This window comes from Neodiprion lecontei, chromosome 7 (assembly GCF_021901455.1).
Source record: "Neodiprion lecontei isolate iyNeoLeco1 chromosome 7, iyNeoLeco1.1, whole genome shotgun sequence".
In the NCBI taxonomy this organism is placed as follows: Eukaryota; Metazoa; Arthropoda; class Insecta; order Hymenoptera; family Diprionidae; genus Neodiprion; species Neodiprion lecontei.
Genome location: NC_060266.1, coordinates 5589835 through 5611542, shown reverse-complemented (window position 1 = coordinate 5611542; position 21708 = coordinate 5589835). Strand labels below are relative to the sequence as shown.

The following is a 21708-nucleotide window of genomic DNA, read 5'->3' as shown; positions in this document are numbered from 1 at the left end:
TCCGTAGTCTTCATCGATAATCAGCAGTATCGATAAAAGTGTATCAAAATCCCAACTGCCAGAAAGTAAAGTGAAAGTAATTTCGAGTTAGAAACACCTGACGTATTAATAAAAAATTCAGCTTTCTACTCCAAGTGAATCATTGAAAGAGAAATTTCATTATCGAGTCAATATATATTCCACTTAGATAATTTTAATAAATTTTCTGTATGGTTAAATGGTATTCAGAATAAGTAATTCTAACATTAAAGTAAGTCTAAATTAAATAACTCAAACTCAAGTAGATTTACAGTTCTTTTTCGACAACCATGGTTTATGGCGAATTCGCTGAACCGAATTTTACACACATACCTGTAATATTCAATTGGTGATTTACTTTGTAATTAGGAAAAGTATGGGGAACAACACCAAGTGAACAATTATAACCAAACAAGAACAGATGTGTTTAATACTGTATCTATACAGCTATTTTAATGAGCACTTAAATTTATTAGAAGCGTAATCAATGAAGAATATATCAGTCCTTCGGCAAGGTGCACAAAAAAATTTCACATCTTCCTTCTTGGGCACCAATCGCTAGGGCCAGTTTGATCTCTTTCTTCAATTGTTCGTTGACGTAATTGTTGTTCAAAACGTTGCTTTGTACCCTGAAAGTTATATACGATCAATCCTTAGACAGTGAATGGCTTTGACCGGGTGAATATTATCGAAAAAGTTATTGTTTTCATACAAATCCAAAAAGCGATGCTCCAAGTTGTAATATATGCTGTTTTCTCTATCGTTAATGTTCTTGTATTGCGCGAGTTCCGCAAAGTATTCTCGTTGTACTTCACAGGCCAGTCTGGCAACACACTTTCGGGACGCCAGAAAACGGCTCAGAACGATGATATCTTCTTTCTGAATATCGTTTCTAGGTATCTGTGTAATAAGCATATCGATTAACGTGATAAACGAATGATGAGATAATGTTGAGGTTCCACGCGACGTCTTTCGCGATTACTATAATCGATATCTATTTCTAGGAAAAATTCAAAGTACCTGGGAAATGTACTCCTTCAATAACATCAAAGGATGTTCATTCCAGAAATTGTCAGCAGCCGACCGTCTCCTTCTTCCATGAGCAATTCCCAGAGGCAAGAGCACTGGATTCGTTGCTAAGGCAGCTGCAGCTCCTATCAGAGCAACACCAGCAAGAGCCTTTAGAGCCAAGGCCTGATAAAAGAGAGTACGTCATTGACAAAGGCCTGCGAATCCCTTATCCTGGAAAATAGCAAACTATAACGACAACTGACCTTCTGGGTCTGAATGTTTCCGCCAGCAGATTGACTCGGCATCATTCCTCCTTCTCCGTGACCGTAACCTCCACCTCCTCCAAATCCGTGATCCATTGATCCAAAACCAAACGGACCACTGTTACTACCTCCATAGCCACTGTAGCCTCCACCTCCGCCTCCGTAACCGCCTCCACCGGATCCACCGGATCCACTGCCTCCAAAACTTCCTGGTCCACTTCCACCATAGCCGCCGTCATTCGACCCGATACCACCATAGCCACTGTGGCCGCTGCTCGATCCACCGCCGCCGAAACCACTTCCGGTACTCGAACCACTTCCACCATAACCAGTTCCATGTCCCGGATCGTAGCTACCAAGTCCATTTATGCTAAAACTCGGTCGGCCGTACAATCCACCAGATCCTGTTGAACTGCTCGACGATGAACCTCCATAGACTGAATGAGAATCACTGTTATACCTGTAACGTGCAAAAATTGGCGGTGAGTATCATGTAATCCCGAGTAGGACACTTAACGAAACGTAGATCATCATTTGAATAATTATATCCGACATAATGCCGACAAATGAAAAATTTGACTTGGAGTCGTTCGAAAGTTGGAAAGACGGTGACTCATTGTGAGATGCGGTAATGACTGTCAATAGGCCAAAAGTCAACGCTGGTCCAACCTTGGTACCACGTCGACGAATGTCTTAAAAACCGTCAAGATTAAGACAACGCCGAAACAAAAGTTGGATATCGTATAGAATAGAAAAAAAAAAAAATTAGTAGTGTCTGACCAACTAGCAATTGGTTTTATTCGTCGAGAAATTCGGAATTTGTGCCATACATTTATAATTTTGGAAAATAGAAGGGTCAATAATTGGGTCTAAACGTGACTACAACTGGTACACTTGCCTTACAATGCTAAATATCAATTGACAACCTAGCGAACAATTGTAACCGTATGGTTGACGTACAGTCGACTATTGGTTTCAAATACGCTTTCTTAATTGGTCTCCAATTCGTTGACTCTATTTTCTACTCGCGATATGTGAAATGTGAACCGACCATATGCTACTTGTATTATACAGGACTTATGAGTTTGCCGTTTAATCACACCTGTCCCCGTCACTTCCACCACTGTAGCCTCCTCTGGGTGGCCCATATCTCGAGGGATACGATCCTCCAAGGCTACCACCGTAACCACCTCCTCCTCCTCCTCCTCCTCCTCCTCCACCACCAGGTCGACGATCTCCGTCAGACGAATCTGACGGATGACTCGAACTCGGTGTGCCATACCTATCGTATAAAGGGAACTGATGAATACTTCATATCGTAGCGGACCATTCTCACGATGTGTGAATTATACAAAAAGTGGTACGAAGCAAATTGTCATATCACTTGATAATTGTCGACTAGTGTTTGGGATCGCTGGAACAATTACAGGGATGAATATTTTTTTGTGTCGTTGCCCTTGTCGTAGGACGTCTCGGATGCTTAAAATGAAGATACAAACCACTTCCAGCACAAGTATGTACATGTCAGAATCGTGAAGTATGATTTTATCGATTCAAACAGGACTGGTGAAAGGTTGACAAAAATGCCTTATGCATTCAGCATTTCGTGTTACGATTAGTTTATTGCATAGATCGAGTAACCTACTTTTTGTAGTACAATATCACAAAAAAAGCTTCAAATTCACGTATAATTAGTAATTCTTTAGAAATATCGAAGACAGTCACGTTTGTACCGAGAAGATGCAAAGAGCTGTGTTCCGTCAACTAGTTGACACTACAGTGTATCAAAATATTCATTAACGTGACTTATCTAGAAGTGAAACAGCAGCTTCAGGTTTGAAAAAAATTTCAACGAATTAGGAAACAAGAGTTTGTTACGTTTCACGCACCTTTGTGGTATGGAATATGAAATGACTGTGAGACAAAACGATGTCAGCTAATCTTATAAAAGTTGTGAGTAAATAATACAATCGTAATTTTGCCACAACCTGTCACTTGGGCGTCCTGATGGTCTGAACGAATATCGTCCACCCCCAGAAGACTCGCTGTAGCCATATTCAGGTCTCTCGGGGTACATTGAACTTCCATACCTGGATCCACAACAGCTGAAGCCTGTGGAGTTAAGGTCCCGATAGGATTACAAACAGACCAAATTTTTGATAGTTAATTTTTGAGTTGGGAATGGCTTGAAATTTGTCAATCAAAGCGAAAAATGACCAACACGAAGTCATAAGTTGATGGCACGTTGTGTTTTAATATTACATAGTATAAAAAAGATGTTACACTAACCACTAGTAAAGCCACCACCAGTACTGTCGCGCGTGTCGTAGATTATTCCACGTTTCGGATTCAGCTTATCTTTAAAATTCAAACTTAGTGGTCCAAGAAAAGTTCGCGGCTGCTTCTTCGTCTTCCGGAATTCTTCCGGCTTTACTAATATTCTCTCATCCTCGTCTTCGCCCTCTTTATCCCCAAATGCGATCGAAGCATTCCTCCGTTTATCGGTTAAATCAATGGACAATCTATCGTCAGTTTTTTTGTCTAACAACAGAACATTATCCACGGTCGATCTGGCACCTCTATTCTTCTGATTCGGAACAGTGTGAGCGCTGTCACTTGCGCAAAAGATAAGAAAAAGGGCGAGGACACTACAGAGGAGTCTCATTTTTAATAACTGCTATGAAATACGAGACAAGAAATTTTCGAAAACACACTTCAACTAAGTCTTCTGATCTTCTAGCACCCAGTTGATTCAAAAGTGACTCTCTTCGCTCGGAGTTTCACCTCTTATATAGCCGTTGGACTAGTATGTGGGAGGGAGAACTGTCGCAGGTTGCCCTTCAGGGACGAATTCATTCAAAAGTCCAAATTTCTTTCATGCTTCTTATCTTCCGCGAGGTCAAAGGGTCTATCAATCAAATACTCATCGTACACACCCGAAAATATCCCATGATCAATGGCGTTACTGGTAGTTCCTTTGTTTCATCACGATATTTAGTATCCTGCGAGACGAATATTACATCAGCATTCCAAATGCATGATGGATAATTCTAAAGATATTTTCCATCCAAGCTGAGTCTTTACTCTGTTATTTGTGCTTGAGATTTCCATAACGTAAGAATTAACATTCATGTTAATTATGTATGGTCGAAATGCACGATGTGGTGTTTAAAACGGTGCTGGAAGAAAAAATGTGCTTCCATTTTTCTCATAGTCTCTTCCAGGAGCGTACAATAAAAAAATCTATCCACTGAACTTCGTCCCTGCGATCACCAAGTGTGACGCTATGATGAGTACGGTGAAAACAAAAGTGTGACGAAGAACCTAACCATGCGATCATTGTCACGCATGGTACCTCCACCAACTCTAATGACACTCAAGCTTTGCGATCTCTACAATGGTAGTGACGCTAGGTAGACCAAGATTTTTGCAATTGAACCAAGATACTGTCGCTGTTGTGACATATTCCTTTCCTGGCCTTGTTCACAAACACATGCTGGTCACCCAATTAATCAGTATCGAAATTAAAGTGTCATTTCGTAACGTAAATTGGTATCAAATTAGTTGACAAGAGATTGACTGGAACTTCTGGGATGCTGTAGACTTATATTATCAGTGCATATCGTCCATCCACCTTCAGATCGAAGGCAGGTTTCTGTATCTCCGAGAAAACCTGGAAATATCATGAAATTTAAATGAGGTCCTGGAAGAAAGTGAAAATATCATTTTTCTATCAAGAGAATTAGAAACGATTTTTTGAGGTAAGAAATTTACTATTTTACGTCGAGAAAAAAAAAATATTGGCCCAAACTTACTTTTTTGGAACATTTTAATTTGAAGCGAATATAGAGTTGATAAGCTGAACGATTTAGGTTTTGGTAACTTACTAGAACTGGGAAAATTTCAAGGAAAACTGGGAGTTGTGTCCTGGAAAATCATGGGATTTTTTGAACTAAAATTTGTGGCTAACCTGAAACTACTACGCCGAATCATGATGTTGGCGCAACGACTGCATTTCACATCTCTTACACTCAGAGAATTTTGTAATTCCAGTTACCGCTCAGTCCTTAACTATTTTCATTTTTTACCACAATCGAAAAATATAGTTCTAGGTAGAAAATGAAAATTAGTTTTCTAGCTGTTACCGGAAAGTCTAGTGTCCGTTACTATTCTTTCTCATTACGATCGCTGTTGCTATATTTTCTTGCAACTGTTGCGAAAATTTAATGCTTGTGCAAGAATAAATTGACGTTAAAGCCTTGTTTAACTAAAAAAGTATAGTAAACCTCACAAACTGATTTTGCGTTGCAATTACCAAAAAAGGATCGACAATAGCGCAAAATGGTTACGCGTACCTCGTTTTTCGTAATACCAACAATATTCGAACAGTTTTTTTAACGATACCTGTTTCATTGAATTTTTCTAGTTACCACAACAAACAAAATTTTTCTCAGTGTAAGTTTTGATGTATCAGCAGTCGTTGAACAGTCTTGCGCAAAATGCACGGTATATATGTAGATACAAAACTACTTTTATTGACAATTCTCGAGAAGAGAAGAACCCACGAACGTGAGTTTGAAAAGATAAAAATCTGGTTACAAGGTGAGAAATAATCCTCGAGAGTTTGTTTATAGTTTGCATTGTTTCTTGCAGCGCGTTTTAAACTCGTAAGTGCGCAAAGAAAATTCAAGGAATCTTAAGGATTATGTCATTTATACACACGGTCGATGAACATTTCCGGTGAAAACTTAGATCCGCTTATTAATTTGTAACGTTGTGCGTGATTCCGGTATGCAGGCAATATAAATAATTCAAGCGTGCGAATCTCAAACCGTCAGTGTTAAGAAACGAATATATAATAGTTCAGTTAAGGTTGGTGAAAAAATATAAATATCGGTAAGAAAATATTTTCCAAGTATAATTCTTAATGAGTAGAAAATAACTTGGAATTTCTTTTTGCTGAGTCACTGTTTGCAAAACTCACTCACAGAATTTTTGCTTAGTTATACGTATATTCATACGATTTAAGAAATTATTTGAAAGAATCGACGATTATATTTAACGGACTGAAGAATACAATATTTCTAAGAAAATGCTAGTATTTGAAATAATCTAATTCTCTTCTTCGACGCGATTCAGCAGTTATTTCGACAAGCGAAACTCCTCGGGTAAGAAAAAAGTTTGATCGAAAAAGCACACGCAATATCTACGTTAGGTTATTATGTAGTTTTTCTTTGGTCGAACTCCCTCAGCTTTAGCGTTTTCTTCTGTTGCCGCGTTTTTCCCTTCCTTTTCATCAACATTTATTTCCCACCAGCCCCCCTTATCCCGCGGTTCGTTCTCCGTGTTACTTTGGCGCCTGAGCCCCAAGGGAAAAAAGTTTACTTCGATCCCGCACAACTGCTGCCTGTGCCTGAAAAGAATCCTTCGACCACAATTTTTCCGGACACCTGAACCGATAACGTGAAAAACCGACCTCGAAATAAAGCTGCAGGGAATCAACGCTTCATTGGTATTTATGCGACAAAGCTTTTTATTGAAAATCAGAAACGGAAAGATACATGTAGGGGTAGAATTTTCGAACCTTAATATTATAGCAAATTTTTGTTTCAATTCAGCAAATTACAAAATAACGAAAACAGATTTTCATGTGAAATAAATCACACAATGCTTGAGTTAAATTTATTTTTATGGTTCTGTTTTAATTTGGAAATTCGTTCTTCCACATCAATAAATAACGAACTGTGGCAGGTATGTTTATATTACTAATGATTAATCATACATTAACCATCGTTAAGTACAACAAAAATTGTTACGATACCAATTACCGATTGTATGAAAAACCAGAAGTAAATAATCACTGTGAAATTAGCATGTCCATAAGATTATAAGATTGTAGTTAAAGAGAAAAAGGGGACGGTATCTTTTTTTTTCAGATTTAAAATAATTGGTGATAAAAAATGACCAAACAAGAATCGTGAAATATATAATTCAAACTTAATTTCAAAGTGAGATGTGAATCGAATAAATATGTGTTATCGTAATGACGCGTAATTAGGTACAAAAAAATATAATACGGTATACGATGTGTATTAAAAAAAAAAAAAAAAAACAAGTAACTATAATTTAAGAGTTAGGTGACACATCCTTTGTATTAGCGAAATGCGCCATTGTGTTTCGAGTTTGAAGAAGGTTGCGGAAGAGTGCCGTGACGAATTGCGAGATTTACTTGTTGTTATTACAATCATTTCGTAACAATGCCTGCGCGAACTTTTTGTCGGCGACACTGACAAGACACGTTGTGGTAATAATCGTGTTAATCCAGTGGGATTAGGTCGTTCATGTGAAATGACGGATACAGTTGTTGGCACTCACAATCAAACTGCGACGGCCACTTGAAAGAGACACTGTCGATTTGTTTCTTGTTCCATATTTTCCGGTAATCCGAGTAGTTCAAATATTTGTCGTCGGCAGTTGGCAGATATTTTTTTTTTTTTTTTTTTTAAGAAGGTCTTTACAGGAAATCAGTTAATTTTTTTCTCATGCGGAAAAAGTTTGAAAAATTTTAGAGGTATTAGGTATCTATTTTTTATATATTTTTGAGTGAATTAGCCTTATTATATCCTCATTTAAATCTATCAGGGTGATGCACAGAGTGCAATTTTAATAGAGTGTAAAAAGGTGAAAATTCATTCTGGCATAATCTGTTGGCAAATGCCCAAATATTGTAATGGGATTTTCTCAATAGCTTTATTTTGCAAAAAAATACGTCAGTTTTAAGAATCTTGACAAAAAATGAGCCGTTTTTCAACATAAAATTCAGGGTATCTCATTCAGGCGTGAAGATTTGGGCAAAATCCTATGACAATGTGTGAAAAATACTTAAAAAAAATAACGTGTAAGAATTTCAGGTGAATCGGTTAGAAACTGTAGGAGAAACCTTGCCCGCAAGTTTGAAAAATCAAAAGCGGAGAAAAATGCATTTAAAGATTAAATTCTGAAAGAGTTGCAGTAAAAAACGTTAAAAATGCCAAAAATTGATACCGGCCCATCAAAAATGAAGATTTTTCAGCCGTAAATGCGCCCTTAAAGTACTAACGGTGTAATTCGAAGAGTAAATTTCCGAAACAAATGGCTCAAAGTTTGCACCTTCGTTTGTGGGAAATACTTTCCTTGGTCACATTTATCGCCACTTCACAAATCGAAAGGTGAGTTTTGTTGAATAACGTATGTTTCAGGTATTCTTCGATCTAATTAACCGGAACAATCTTCCGGAAAACTGCAAGCGAAGCAAAACCTGCACGACGTTGAACTTCATGACCTGAAAAAAGCGCTCTCACCGAAAGGCTGATCAGGCACTGTACACAATGAATGTCAGCACAAAATTTTCCGCAGAGGTTCGTGATATGAAATCAGTAGTACAGATTATAGGATACTTGAAATTCCCAAATACCGAATGGCTGAAATCCGCGGATCTGACGATGTTAAACACGCCTATACTGTAAACAAAAAAGAAAAAAAAATTAACAGAAGCGAAAGACGAGTGAAACCAAACAATATATTAGGTATCTTATACTTTCGGTTGATACGTATTCATTTTTATTTTCATTTATTTTGTAATAAAAGCTAATGCTTATGTATCCACATGTAGTTTTGATTAATACAGAAAACTGTTTTATCACAAACTTGATGATTAAAACTAAGTGTTCTAACATTCGGAACATCAACTGAAGAGGTTTCAAGTCTGATCGCTGAAGATTCAACAACCAAATGAATGAGCAGTATCCATTTCCAGAAAGAAAAATTCACCAAGTTCTTTAATAAAGTACGAGACAGTTTTTCAATAGAGCGATATTATCGCCACATTAAATGCTCAATGCTACATCAAGTGTCATTGAAAGCTTGAAAGCTCTACGGTTAGCATTTCACCGTCAGAAGTTCAGAGCATTCTACACGCTGATTAAATTCAACCCTTTCATGCATACATTTTTCCTTACATGCGATTCACTTGAAACTTTGCATACACGGGTTTTTGGGGTCGCTAATTACGAATCCGGAGTAAAAAATTTTAAATTCAAAATGGCGGATCTAATGTGGCGTAAAAACAAAAACAACAAGAAGAAAAATGTCGAATAACTTCTGTAAATTTTTTTGGTGAGTATTATGTTTGTCTAAAAATTAGCATACCGATTTTCACGTTATATACTAACAGAAAATATAGATTTTTTTTCGTGGAACGGTACGAATTTCGACCATTTTTTTAAATCTGCTAATTTTAGAATAAATAAATAATGAAACAAAGAACCAAAAGACTCGGCAGTTGTTATCAAAAAAGTAGTTTAATAAATAAAAAACTGCAATAAAAAAATGTCGGAACGCTGAGCGTCCCAGCGTGAATTAAAGGGTTAGAATACCAGAATCGAACCTACGTCGCTGTACCGATCAAATCTTTGCTTCCTCGTGATCATTGGTGGGAGAAATTGGCGGAAGAATCTTTCGCCTTGATCCTTTCGTATGTGTATGTGTACCTGCTCATTGTTACAGCCAGACCAATCTCACTTCCATCGGCGTGTGTTTCCAGCCTACATCCAACGTCTCGTGGAGTGGTGGGGGAGATACGGAGAGATATATGTATAAAGATGAGAGGACAGAGAGTAATCAATACGCATTCTCGCAACGCGCGCCGTTCCGCATCTCCGTAGCAACGGACGCCGCGCATGCGCGTCGTCTGCTTTCCCGCCGTTTGTTACAAACGCGTTGCCGGCCAGCGGACTTTGCAGTAGAAACGGTTTTGCGCACAGACTGCGTAGCGGGATTCACGCTGCAGCCCCGTTTATTCAACGCTGCTCGTTCATTTCTCCGTATATCGACAGACGATTTATTATGCGTAGATTGAGTTGAATCGTTCGCTGTTCAACATGTCTCGTCGTTACGTCGTGAATTAGGTATAAGATAGGAGATAATGGGATTCAAAAATTCCTTCGCAGTTACGAGTTCGCGATAATATGTATAAGCTGTAACGTCTGTAAACGATTGCTTTCTCATTCTTTTATGATATCATCGCGGATTGTAAGGAATTTTTTTTTAAGAAAAACAAACATAATTCTCAAAGCTTTTCCACAACGAAATTCTAATTTCTACAACTATGTGTGGAGTATTTGATACTCCGACAAAGAGAATTTTTAAAGGGAAGCTCAGCCCAGTACGATTAAGGATGAAGGAAAAGTTAGGAAAATAAAATAAAAACGAGTTAAACAATTTATTACCCTCCCAGACAGCACAAAATTTAAACTCGCGAGAAAGACGTTTAAAGGATGTTTTATGCACAATTTTCTAACGTCGGTAAGGCTCCGAGGGCATATTTTAAGCATGAAGATATTTGTTGAAGATGAAGATGTTTTAGTCATCAGACGTCTTTCTCACGACATTAAGTGTTGTATTATCTAGGCTACTATATTGAATAGAAATGAATATGAGTAAATTCGAATAACACGAGTTACGATATTCAACAATTTCAGGAAAGTTTTTGTAATCAGAACGTCCGAAATGATTAAACTCTGGTAGTTCTTTTATCCGATTCTAATACTTTTTAGCTCATTTTGCTAGCTATTTTGAACGGTCTAACTATAAAACCTTTTCTCAAATTGATGATGTAAGATAACAAGGTAAAACCTTCTTTTATTCAAATTTCCTCAGAACCATTTCCATCATAGGTACGCTGTATCATTTTTGTTTACTATCATTAGCGCAAATAACATTATTCTATATTTTCCATATATTCTTTTCCCTTTCCCAAACTTACGATTCACAATGAGACAAAATCTGATTTTCTTCAAAATGCCTCACGTGATGTCACTTCTAGCGTAACGAAATATTACGACAAAGACCATGCACCAGATACGTTTAGATATAAATATTCAACGTTAATGCATCAGTCATGAATTACTATAAAAATGTGTAAATGTATTCGAAAGATAAGCGAACATAACATGGTGCATATTTGAATGAATAAATGTAAAAGTTGATTACTTCTCCCAGCATGGCTAAAACGTGTTATTAATCACATTTTATACATTTCTTATGTTTGAACCGCAATGCTCATAACCGGGTGATAGTGAAATAACTCATATTCACTGTCTACTGTTGCGTAGCACTCGAAGTAAGCAGTTACCGCTATCATATAACCACATCCTTGGAGCAATGCCAGTTTTGCAAAGGCAAATTTTTTACACAAACAAGTCAGTGGATACGTGAGGAAATCATTTAATGAATATGAAAATCAACGATAGGTATATAATTGTACTCTAAGTAATAACATCAAGTACTGAAAGCATGTGTTCTGAATTTTTTACGAAGTAATCCGTCATCTTGCATTGAAACGCTACAGTGAAATTCACGAAGAATATAAATCCGACGAATTCTCAATGCATGTTTACGAAGTTTATGTAGATAAAAAAAGAATAATTCGAATTTTTCACAGGAGAAAATACAGCTGTATTATAAATTTTTAATAGGAGATTTGTTTCAAACCTCTGTAAAGGGTTTTTATTTCGATTTACATAGACGCGTGGTTGAAACAACTAAATACACAATTTAGTTGGGTAGCTTAATCTAACAATCTGATAAAATGAGTGCATTACAACTTACGCGAAAGAAATAGATGAATTTAGTTTATTGTAATCTTACTCCTTGAACAAGAATCATGTATAGATAACTCATTTTATCTATCTCATTCGTCACAGTTGTCTCACTTTTGTGCTTTTATCCAGTGTAAAACAGACTAGAGTTTTTTTTTAACTTAAATCTCTTCTCCGAAACACGTTACGTAGAGTTTCAGAATTTATCGCTGAAACTTCCGTTCACTGATAAATTCTTCGAATCAGGTTTTTCCGAAGTTATTCCGGCCAAGACGAAAAAAAAAAAAATAATAAAATCGCATGATGAATACTACAATATTCGTAACGAATAAAAAATGTTGGGAGAAAATCCTCTGATATTTCAGTAAAAATAAACTGCAAAATTTTCTCCCCCAGCCTATAACAAATCGGTATTAGACAATAGAAATGTGTCTGATGATGTTATTAAAAAAAAAGAAAGGTAATATTGAATTGGAATTTTTTTTCCAGTAAGATATATTGGCTTGTGAGGAAAAAATCTCATATTGTATAGAGGTAAAAATTTCATGTAATTGGATGTTAGATATTTATTGAATATTTCGATTACAATGTTGGAAAACAAAATGAAACACAAAAAAAAAAGTGATACAATGTTCTACAAGAGAACAGCTTAAATTTAGAAGTAAAAACTGAATCTAATCGCGCTAAAAATGCTAGCGAAATTGTACGATTTCCGTTGGCTCGCGAATGGTTGCAGCAAGCTGGGCGAACATATCGCAGGAGAATTTTGGGGAGGAGAAAATGACTTCTTCAAGTCATCGCTCAGCCCGAATCTGGTAATCCTCAAGTCGTTGCCGAGGTTTCCCTCGTCGCAGGGGCTGCTTGCAAGCTCCTGGCACGTAGGTGACCGACGGATGAGTTTGGGGCTGATTTCTAAGCGCCTGCGCGACGCCGCGACGCCGCGACGCCGATAGCGAGGCAGGCCGAGGACCCGGCCGCAGTGTAAGAACCGACGCAGCAAGGAGCGTCGTTGCGTCGCGACGCTCTCTTCCTTGAGAATACAAAAATTGGGTACCAAAAACAGCCCAAGGTGGAAAAATATTTCGACCCGTTCGATAATCTTACCCCGTTCGATGACAATCGCCGCACCGACAAGGAATAGACGTTTCTTTCCGTCGGTTCCGATCCAGGGGAAATAGAGTGACTGTAGTTATGTACAAGTGAATTATTCCCGATTCCAGTATTCTTTAACTTCCCGTGACTGTGCGATTCAAAAATTCTAAGGATTTCGTTTTACTCGTAAGCTATGAATCTGCGGTATCTAAATCATTTTTTTAACACTCACGTGTAAATAAAGCTCTTCACGTACGTTTGTTTACACGCAGCATTGATTACCATGAACGTGTCGTTGTTCGTTTGTCGATATGAGTATAAGGTGTAGAGTTAACAACCTGTTGTTCATTTTTGAGGGTTGGAATGTGTCACTTTACCTATATTTCATGTAGCATCAGTGCCTCCGTGAGTGAGAATTTTTAAACTCCCAACGGTTGCATGTAACGCTAACGATTATATTATAAAAAGCTCAGAGATTTTGTGTATAAGTTTTAACACTAACCGGTACCAACAATTTTGTTTATAATATGCAAACTTGATGAAAGCATAAATAGAATTCTTATCTCGTGGATGCTTGATCGATAAAACAGTATTAAGCATAGATTGTACAATATCCTGTTGTGGTAATAACAAAGATAAGAGAGATCGATAAACGAGAGGTGAAAGATTGTCTCAACTTTTCTGAACCAAAAGTCAACCAAAAGCTTGAAGAAGAGAGAAAGTGAGGTTAAAAAAGCATCCTTGATAAAAATTCATTCAAAATGAGAGTAAGGAAAGTAAACTAAATTCCATCACCGCATGCATGTGGGTCACTCGCATCGTGGTTGCAGTTGCAACTACACCTAAGATAACAAGATCCCAGTGGAGTTCACCGAGCTGAGGGGGTAAGCTTGTTAACCATCATTATACACGATCCAATTCATCCGCGATGTGCATCGTAATTTAATACCTCGATAATTTTTCCTTACTCTTCCATCCCTCTCATTCTCCCTTTTTTCTTCCTTGCGAATTTCCCCCGGCTTATCATGTCCGGCAACGTTTCTTTTATCCGGCTTAAGATTTCTTGCAGAATACAGGAAACTTTGCGGTCCGAAACAAAATGCGACTTCGATTCTATACGAATTATGTGACAATGCATCCCATTTTCTCACTACAGCTGCATCGTCGGTCATTGTCATATAATTTGTATAGAATTGAACTCGCATCTTATTTCGGACCGAAAACAAGTTAGCCAAAAGGTTAAGACACTTGTGCATTTTACTGTTCCTGAAATTTTGATCGGTCGAAAGTTCAAGTAGTAACAAATATCGAATTCTTTTGAAAACGAATCCAGGTCAACACAATATTGAGTATCAACTTTTGTGCTGACTAACCGAGATTCGTTCGCCCCGCGGTATTTTTCTATCAGAAATTAGTATGAGTAACTGTTTGAATTTTCGATCAAATCTTCAGGTACAGTTACATTGATTAATGCCTTCCCATTCCGGATAACTTGTTTTGAAAGTTGAACAGATTGAAAGTCATTGTTACACATTTCGTATAGGAACGAACTTGCATTTTGTTTTGGACCAGGAACAAGTTAGCCGGAAAACGGGGGAATTAATAAACAATACTGCACGTGAAACTACCATCTATATTTTGGCTGTTAAATTCATCTCTGATTTCTGTTACGTGAAACACGAATAAAACTGAGATCCAAGACCAGTAAAATGTGTAACAATTTCTCAGTATGTTCTTTTTTCTAATAATCCGTCAGATTAACGTGGTTAGAATTCTACTTATACCAGTGAAATGCGGTTAATACTGCAAATTGGATTTGACGTCGGCTGATTCAAAGCAAACCTTTCGTCACACATTGAACTGTAAGTAATGTGGTTTGATGCATTAATTCCTGTTGTACACTGTCGGTGCAAAGTTTCGTTTAACGTCACGTGACACAGCAGAATCGAAATTCGTTTCGATAATATTTCGAGAGGTGATTTTAACGAACAGAATATCGTGATCGCTAATTATCATTTTACCAATTTTTCATCGTCCTTTGCTACGAGATATTCTAACGCTTAGGGATAGTATTTGCAGTTGTGTTTCTATGTGTAACAATGCTTCAGCTCAGACAGCGCGAGACGATCCAATAATCGATGCCTGCAAAGTGGAACGAAGTATGAGGTTATTACACTGGGTGTTGACTGCTGTTGGTTGTGAATAAGAAAGAAAACCGTTTTAAATTGTTGTCACCCTGTAGCAGTTTCACCACGAAACATATAAATAGCTTGACTTCGATTTCAACGTCGACGGTCTTCGACTTGATTATTATACTTTTCTTTAATCTCTTGGGAAATTAAAGTCCCCAGCTTTCACATTATGCCGAGTAAATCGATAGAGCGATTTTCGAAAGCCACTGATAAATTTAGGAATTCGCTTTCAGAAGCCAACAAGTTCGTCTTTCATTTACCGAAATTACCCTGACGTTGTGGTTTGTGTACGAAAAACAAACTTCGAGTAGAAAATAAACTTACCTTAGATTGAACAGTTCTCTTCATATCAATGTACCGAAGAACAAAAAAAAAAAAATGATTCAATATTTTTGCTTTTTTTTTGTTCAACACGCGTATGAATTTTTTCGTTAAAATCCTATTTGAGAAAAGGTTTCATAATTGAATATTCGAAATTATTGAACCCTAATTCTGTTCACCATAGAGATTTTAGAGATCGTCTGAAAAAAAATATTATAAACAAGGGGCATTCTAAGTCATTTCATCAGCCTCACCCCCTTCCATTTCATCATTTTTTTATTATGATGTTGTTACCGACCTAAGAAAGTCTTAGAATTTCGTTTATCTTTCTTTTTTTGATAAAAACTCCAATCCTAACATAGAGAGACTAAAAACTTGGAATTAAATAATAAATATTAAGATCCCATTATCGTGTGGCGATTAAAAATCGTACATTAAATTATAGAATCGGTGCGAATTTTTTCAGATTAATAAAAACGACGGTTTTCAAAAATTGCTCGTATCGATTTTTTTCAACGTTTCACTAATGGTACAAAAATTCTAAAAAAAAAAAAAACTCCGAGACCCTTCTTGGTCGATAATAACGTCATACTAAAAAATGATCAGAATCGAAGGGTGTGAGGGACATGGTCTGCAGATTTGCCGTGGAATGTCCCGTACACTTCCGCATTCACCAACCAATAGTAGCAGTGAACAAAACGTGAGATTCATTTTTTAGTATCGTCGATAAGATTCGATCGGATTTCGTTGAAGCGACGAATTCCGTTCCCGCCACAGGACAGCCTGCATGGGAGAAATTCGAGTTCCTGAGGGTGCACGGAAGTGCAAGAGCGGGCGTAACATCAGGGGTCGGTAAATCAGGGAACTTGTGGATTACATTCTAACCGGATTCCATGCGCGGGCGACGCGATGACGCGACGGTAGGAAATACTCCCAATTCTCGTACGGACACTCCCCTGTAGCTGAAAATTTAAAAGACGCACCAGGGGGTCCGGAGTCCCCCTGCAGCTGAACATGAGGGGCCATTAGTAACCCTAACTTGAGGAACGCCCTGAACTTCCTACCGAAAGGGACTCGCTTCGCCCTCGCCCTCGTCTTTCCCCGCTCCCTTAGCAAACACTGCGGTTTTACTCGTTACCCAGTTTACTCGGCCTCCTGACTTCTTTCCTCTGCACTGACAGTGAGAGAAATTTTTCGTTCCGGTTACCGCTCAGTCCTTAACTATTTTAAATGAAAATGGTAACCGTAACTAATAATTTCTTTCAGCGCAGCCCGGTTTCCAAAGTATGATTTTTTTCCACCAGATGACGCATCTCAAAGTGACAATCCCGATAGCTGAAACTGTTTCCGATCTCTCGACACGTGCATGGCGCAAACGTCGCAGTTATCATAGAACGTCGCTCGGTGATCAAAACGCTAGCGTTTTTCTAAGAAGCGTATTTTTTTGCGGTATCGTAGAAAGGTGGCCGAAACTACTTTTCACGGCTGAATTTGACCCCAAGTCACGTATACGTCATCCTTCGACTCCGTGGTTTCAGACGAAATATAACTATAGGTGCCTGCCTGAAAGTTTCCGGTAATTTAGCGTCACCTGGTTCGGTCGTTGAATTTACAACGAAGTAGGTACGAGGTGCAGAGAATGACGCGGAAGAATATACAAGTGCCTCCAAAACGAAACCGGCAATTTCAAATTCGTATACAATGAACGTTGAGGAGCTGGGTATAAAACTAGTGTTCCCTCCACAAGCGTGCCAGCTTTCTTCCGAGTGCTCTTCGTAACTTCGAGGATCCTTTATCCCGCTGCCTTTCAATGAGATAATTCCTATCCCTGTGTGCCTTGTAGTAGTTTGTTCAAACAATGAACTCGGGGGGAAATTGCCAGGAACCACGTGACGAGTAGGTATAAGCCGATGAAATTTCAAATAAGAAATACTAGAGTTTTTTTTTTTTTTAGATGCATGGTTTTTATGTTCGACCCGTAACAGTCCAAAATGACAAATTCGAAGGGCTGTTCATTTACAGATGAAGTGACGAATGATTTTGAACGGGTTTAAAGCGATTGTAAACCGTTCTAAGCGATGAAAAATGATTAAAAACGGTTTCAAACTAATTTCAAGCTGTTTCGAAATCATCACGAACGATATTAAAAATAATTTTAAGGAGTTTAAAACTGTTACAAGTGATTTCAACTGAATTTAAGGGAGTTTCAAATCTTCACGAAGGGGTTCAAACTGATTTCAAACAGTTTCAAACGAATTCGAAGTGGTATCAAGTGATTTTAAACGGTTTGAAAATTATTTTAAACTGTTTGAAACTGATTTCAGGGAGTGTCAAAGATTTGTCTATAATACTAAGCTAATTTGGAATTATTAAAAACGGTTTCAAACCAATTTCAAGCCGTTTCGAAATCATCACGAACGATATTAAAAGTAATTTCAAGGAGTTTGAAACTGTTACAAATGATTTCAACTGAATTTAAGGGATTTTCAAATCTTTACAAATGGTTTCAAACCGATTTCACACAGGTTCGAACGAATTCAAGGTGGTATCAAGCGATTGCAAACGGTTTGAAAATTATTTTAAACTGTTTGAAACCGATTTCAGGGAGTGTCATAGACTGATCTATAATTCTAAGCTATTTTGGAATTATTCAAAACAGTTTCAAACAAATTCAAACAGCAGTTTCAAACTGATTTCAAGCGATTTCTGCACCATTTCACACGAATTGAAGCGGTTTAATGCAATTCCTGAACTACGGTAGGTAATCAAAATTGCTTAGGGATTTGAACGCGCGAGTAGCCCTTCGGTTAAATCGTTCAAAGCTGGCAGCAATACCGCGACAGTTTACCCCCCAGATCCTGCAGAATGCAACGAATCCTGAGAGTTTTCCTCCGGAGGGCGGATGATGTTGGATCGAAATTTTACGAGTCCTGCACTGAATTTTTGTGATTCTGGATCAGATTGAGAACCACGCCTAAAAGAGTGGGTGATAATTCAGGGATCCCGAGTTTTCCTGCTGGGTTTTATGTCCCTCCCGAACTCCAACACTGATCTATGTCCCGTGGATTACCGTCGCTTGGTTCGGTGGGTGCGATTTTTCAACCGATCGAAGATCAATTCTGAGATTGCGGCGTTCAAAATACGCCAGGCTGTAACCCTCGCCATTTGTACTTCAACGTGACTCGAATTTATACGGTTATATACAAGAGAGAGAGAGAGAGAGAAAAAGAGAAAGAGAGCAAACATTTTCGTTTGGCGATACTTATTTTACCCTTGAAAAATAAATTCTGCTTTACGGTGCATGGATTGTTTTTTGTTATTTTTCATCGCTAATGGCTGATCAGAGCCAGTCGAAAAAATGAAATGCCAAAAACGCATTGGAATGTTTCAGGAAATTTTATACAATTCTGACATTGAAAAACTACTTATAAGGAAGGTATCCCAGGTCGATTTATCCAATTTGATTTCTTTTGTAATATGTTATAGTAGACTAATAACTAACAAACATATCTTTTTTTTATCTGCCATTGGACACTTTAAGAGGGTGAAACCATCCTCCAAAGCAAGGCATTTTCATTCTACAACGTATTACAAAATGAAATAAAATCGGAGAGATCGACCTGGGATACCTTCCTAATTGCTAGAATTTCAAAGAACTAAGAGTAAATAACGATTACCGTCCATTTTATTCAAACATTGTTCAAAAAGGCTTCTAACTCCATGTGAAGCTGGAATTTAGTTATTTTTAAGAAAAAATCTAACAATTCACTGTAAATCCTGCTAAGAAGAATCGTTTTCAACTGGAAGATGAATAATTCCTGTCAGTCTCGCAGCCCTTATTTCTTCAGAGCTTGCAGTGCGTGTATTTATTCTTATTTTATCTCTTGTTTTTCGCAATCACTTCCCTTGGACAAAAGCATGTGTCGAGTTGGAGACAAGCGACGCATCATTAGTGAGTAAAAACGAATAAGAAAATACCTACGCCGGCTGGCATCATCGTTAGCTTTGAACTTTGTCCAACACGATTCAAAAAAGCGTCACGGATACACGTATTCAGTGAATTTGAACTCTGTTAATTGGAGAAAAAGGCTCTAGTGTTAGAATCGTAAGCCGAATAAGCAAGAATAATAATAATAACAATAATACAAAAGACGTATAAGAAAATATGATGCATACATGTAAATATACAAAAATAACTTAACAACAGGTATTTATTAAGTGAATTGTAAGTGATGTGAAGTATTGTTCGTGTATAATAATTGACAAGGGATTCGACGAAACTTATTTATTAACGGTGCTGTATTACCGCATCCTATCCGTATCCTAAAGGAGGAAAATTAAATCCGATATTGATACCAAAAAGGGATCATCGAGGCCGGTAATAATTGGAGTGTGTTTCACGCTGTTCCCCGCCCCGAGAGTTAAGCACGGCTGAGAAATTGAATAACTCGAATTTCGGCCCTCGCTAAAGTCTCCCTTGCTTCTCGTTATTCCGGATAGCACAGTTTCCTTTAGCTTTACGTTGAGAGACATTTTTAGTTCCGGTTACCGTTCAGTCCTTAACTATTTTCATTTTTTACCACAATCGACAAAATATAGTTCTAGGTAGAAAATGAAAATTAGTTTTCCAGCTGTTACCGGAAAGTCTAGTATCCGTTGCTATTCTTTCTCATTACGATCACTGTTGCTATATTTTCTTGCAACTGTTGCGAAAATTTAATGCTCGTGCAAAAATAAATTGACGTTAAAGCCTTGTTTAACTAAAAAAGTAGAGTAAACCGAAGAAACTGATTTTGCGTTGCAATTACCAAAAAAGGATCGACAATAACGCAAAATGGTTACGCGTACCTCGATTTTCGTAATACTAACAATATTCAAACAGTTTTTTTAACGATACCTGTTTTACTACATTTTTCTAGTTATTATAAAAAATGAAATTTTTCTCAGTGTACTCATATAGACGTATGAAATATAATAACAGAGAGATGAAGTCTCATACCGATATACATATATAAAACCTTTTCCCTCTGAAGTCTGAACACAAATATAAAGAGAGAATCAGTGGCGAACGTCTTTTCAGGAATATGTGAATCCATTTCACATAAACCTGCAGGATGGAACTGCGATCTTTACTATTATCTCGACTGTTTAACGATTTTTCTAAGACGTAACTTATTTTTTCATCGCTTGTTATGATGTTTTGGCATATTTTATTTGCTGTAAATATCTCGAGATATCAACGATCGAAATAAGCCCGAAATCATTGAATTCGGATTCTATAAACTTTCGAATTGTTGATATCTCATAATAGGATGTGTTTTTCGAATTTACTCAGTATCATTTTTATAATGTAATGTAATTATTGTTTCATTCGAGTTCACTATCGTTGTCTCAAATAACATTGTTGGAGATTTATTGCATGGTATTACTTATCCTCATAACTTTTAATTCGGACTGCCCAGTCGATACGATTCATTCTTAAAAGCTGTAACGTTTGACCGTGTATTTTTTTGTACATTTATTTGTAATAAATTTTTGTTCAGACGTACACTGAGAAAAGAGTCTTGTTATAATAAATAAACATATGTCGTTGACTATTTTCAGGAACCATTTTTTAACTGTCAAAAAACTTGTTAACGTGTAATTAATATGTGTGCTGTTACAACTACCATCGAAATTTTGTAGTATTTGAAGCAAGTAGAATATCAACCTCTCACTAGAATACGCCTGTTATTGAAAACATACATACTCCAAAATTTTTGCAGATAAAGCGAGAATTGTTAAAAATTTTTCTTTATCACTTACCAAAAAATCAGCACCAATTGTAAGAAATTTCACACCACGTTATCCCAAATGAAGATTTATTAGCGGTTGAGAAATATTGTTTGAGGATTCGACGTTCATAAACTCACGACCGATCGCACGTTACAAACGCGTTGTTTACATTTTGCTCGCTGTTCGCAGGTCCAGCGGTCGATTTATAGTAAAAGCCAGTGCGACGGTGCAACGGTAATGTTACGGAGCTGATATTACAATCTTGGGGCTCGTCCGAGCTTCTTCCGACATTCAAGTGTCGGCGCGGTGTGTTTTTGTTTACAAATACTTGATCCGGACGTGCGAAGTTATGTTTGAGGTTAGGTGCATGCGACGTAAGATTTATTTCCGACTGACACG

The 21708-nt window shown here is 37.5% G+C and overlaps 2 protein-coding genes across 6 annotated transcripts in view; one reads left to right on the top strand and one right to left on the bottom strand.

The window, feature by feature from the left end:
* Positions 1-239: 239 nt before the first annotated feature.
* Positions 240-21602, bottom strand: LOC107220359 (keratin, type I cytoskeletal 9). Of its 3 annotated transcripts, XM_015658924.2 has the most exons (8): positions 21340-21602; positions 3582-4294; positions 3281-3404; positions 2395-2574; positions 1293-1752; positions 1039-1212; positions 731-918; positions 240-647 (listed from the first exon to the last, which is right to left on the bottom strand). In XM_015658924.2, the coding sequence occupies exons 2-8, from the start codon at positions 3955-3957 to the stop codon at positions 518-520; spliced, it is 1632 nt and encodes a 543-aa protein (XP_015514410.2). In that variant the 5' UTR covers positions 3958-4294; positions 21340-21602; the 3' UTR covers positions 240-517. The 3 variants fall into 3 exon arrangements, with proteins under 3 accessions (XP_015514410.2, XP_046600895.1, XP_046600897.1); XM_046744939.1 differs by lacking the exon at positions 2395-2574; XM_046744941.1 differs by lacking the exon at positions 3582-4294 and having other exon boundaries at positions 242-647.
* Positions 8557-21708, top strand: part of LOC107220370 — a 55294-nt gene continuing 42142 nt past the window's right edge. The window contains exons 1-2 of one of the 3 annotated variants that reach the window (XM_046744936.1): positions 8557-8689; positions 9837-10237. The gene's annotated coding sequence lies outside the window, so the exon portion shown is untranslated. Of the gene's footprint in view, positions 8690-9756; positions 10238-12897; positions 13906-21708 lie in introns of those variants that run through there. The other 2 variants (XM_046744935.1, XM_015658942.2) reach the window with 2 other exon arrangements.

Bases quoted from the DNA above. Each gene is read 5' to 3' on its own strand.
- LOC107220359 (XM_015658924.2), bottom strand. From the start codon at position 3,957: ATGAGACTCCTCTGTAGTGTCCTCGCCCTTTTTCTTATCTTTTGCGCA. The intron at 1,753-2,394 runs GTGTGATTAAAC...TGCACGTTACAG, and splicing joins GGTGGAAGTGACGGGGACAG to GTATAACAGTGATTCTCATT. The intron at 919-1,038 runs GTACTTTGAATT...CTTATTACACAG, and splicing joins TGAAGGAGTACATTTCCCAG to ATACCTAGAAACGATATTCA.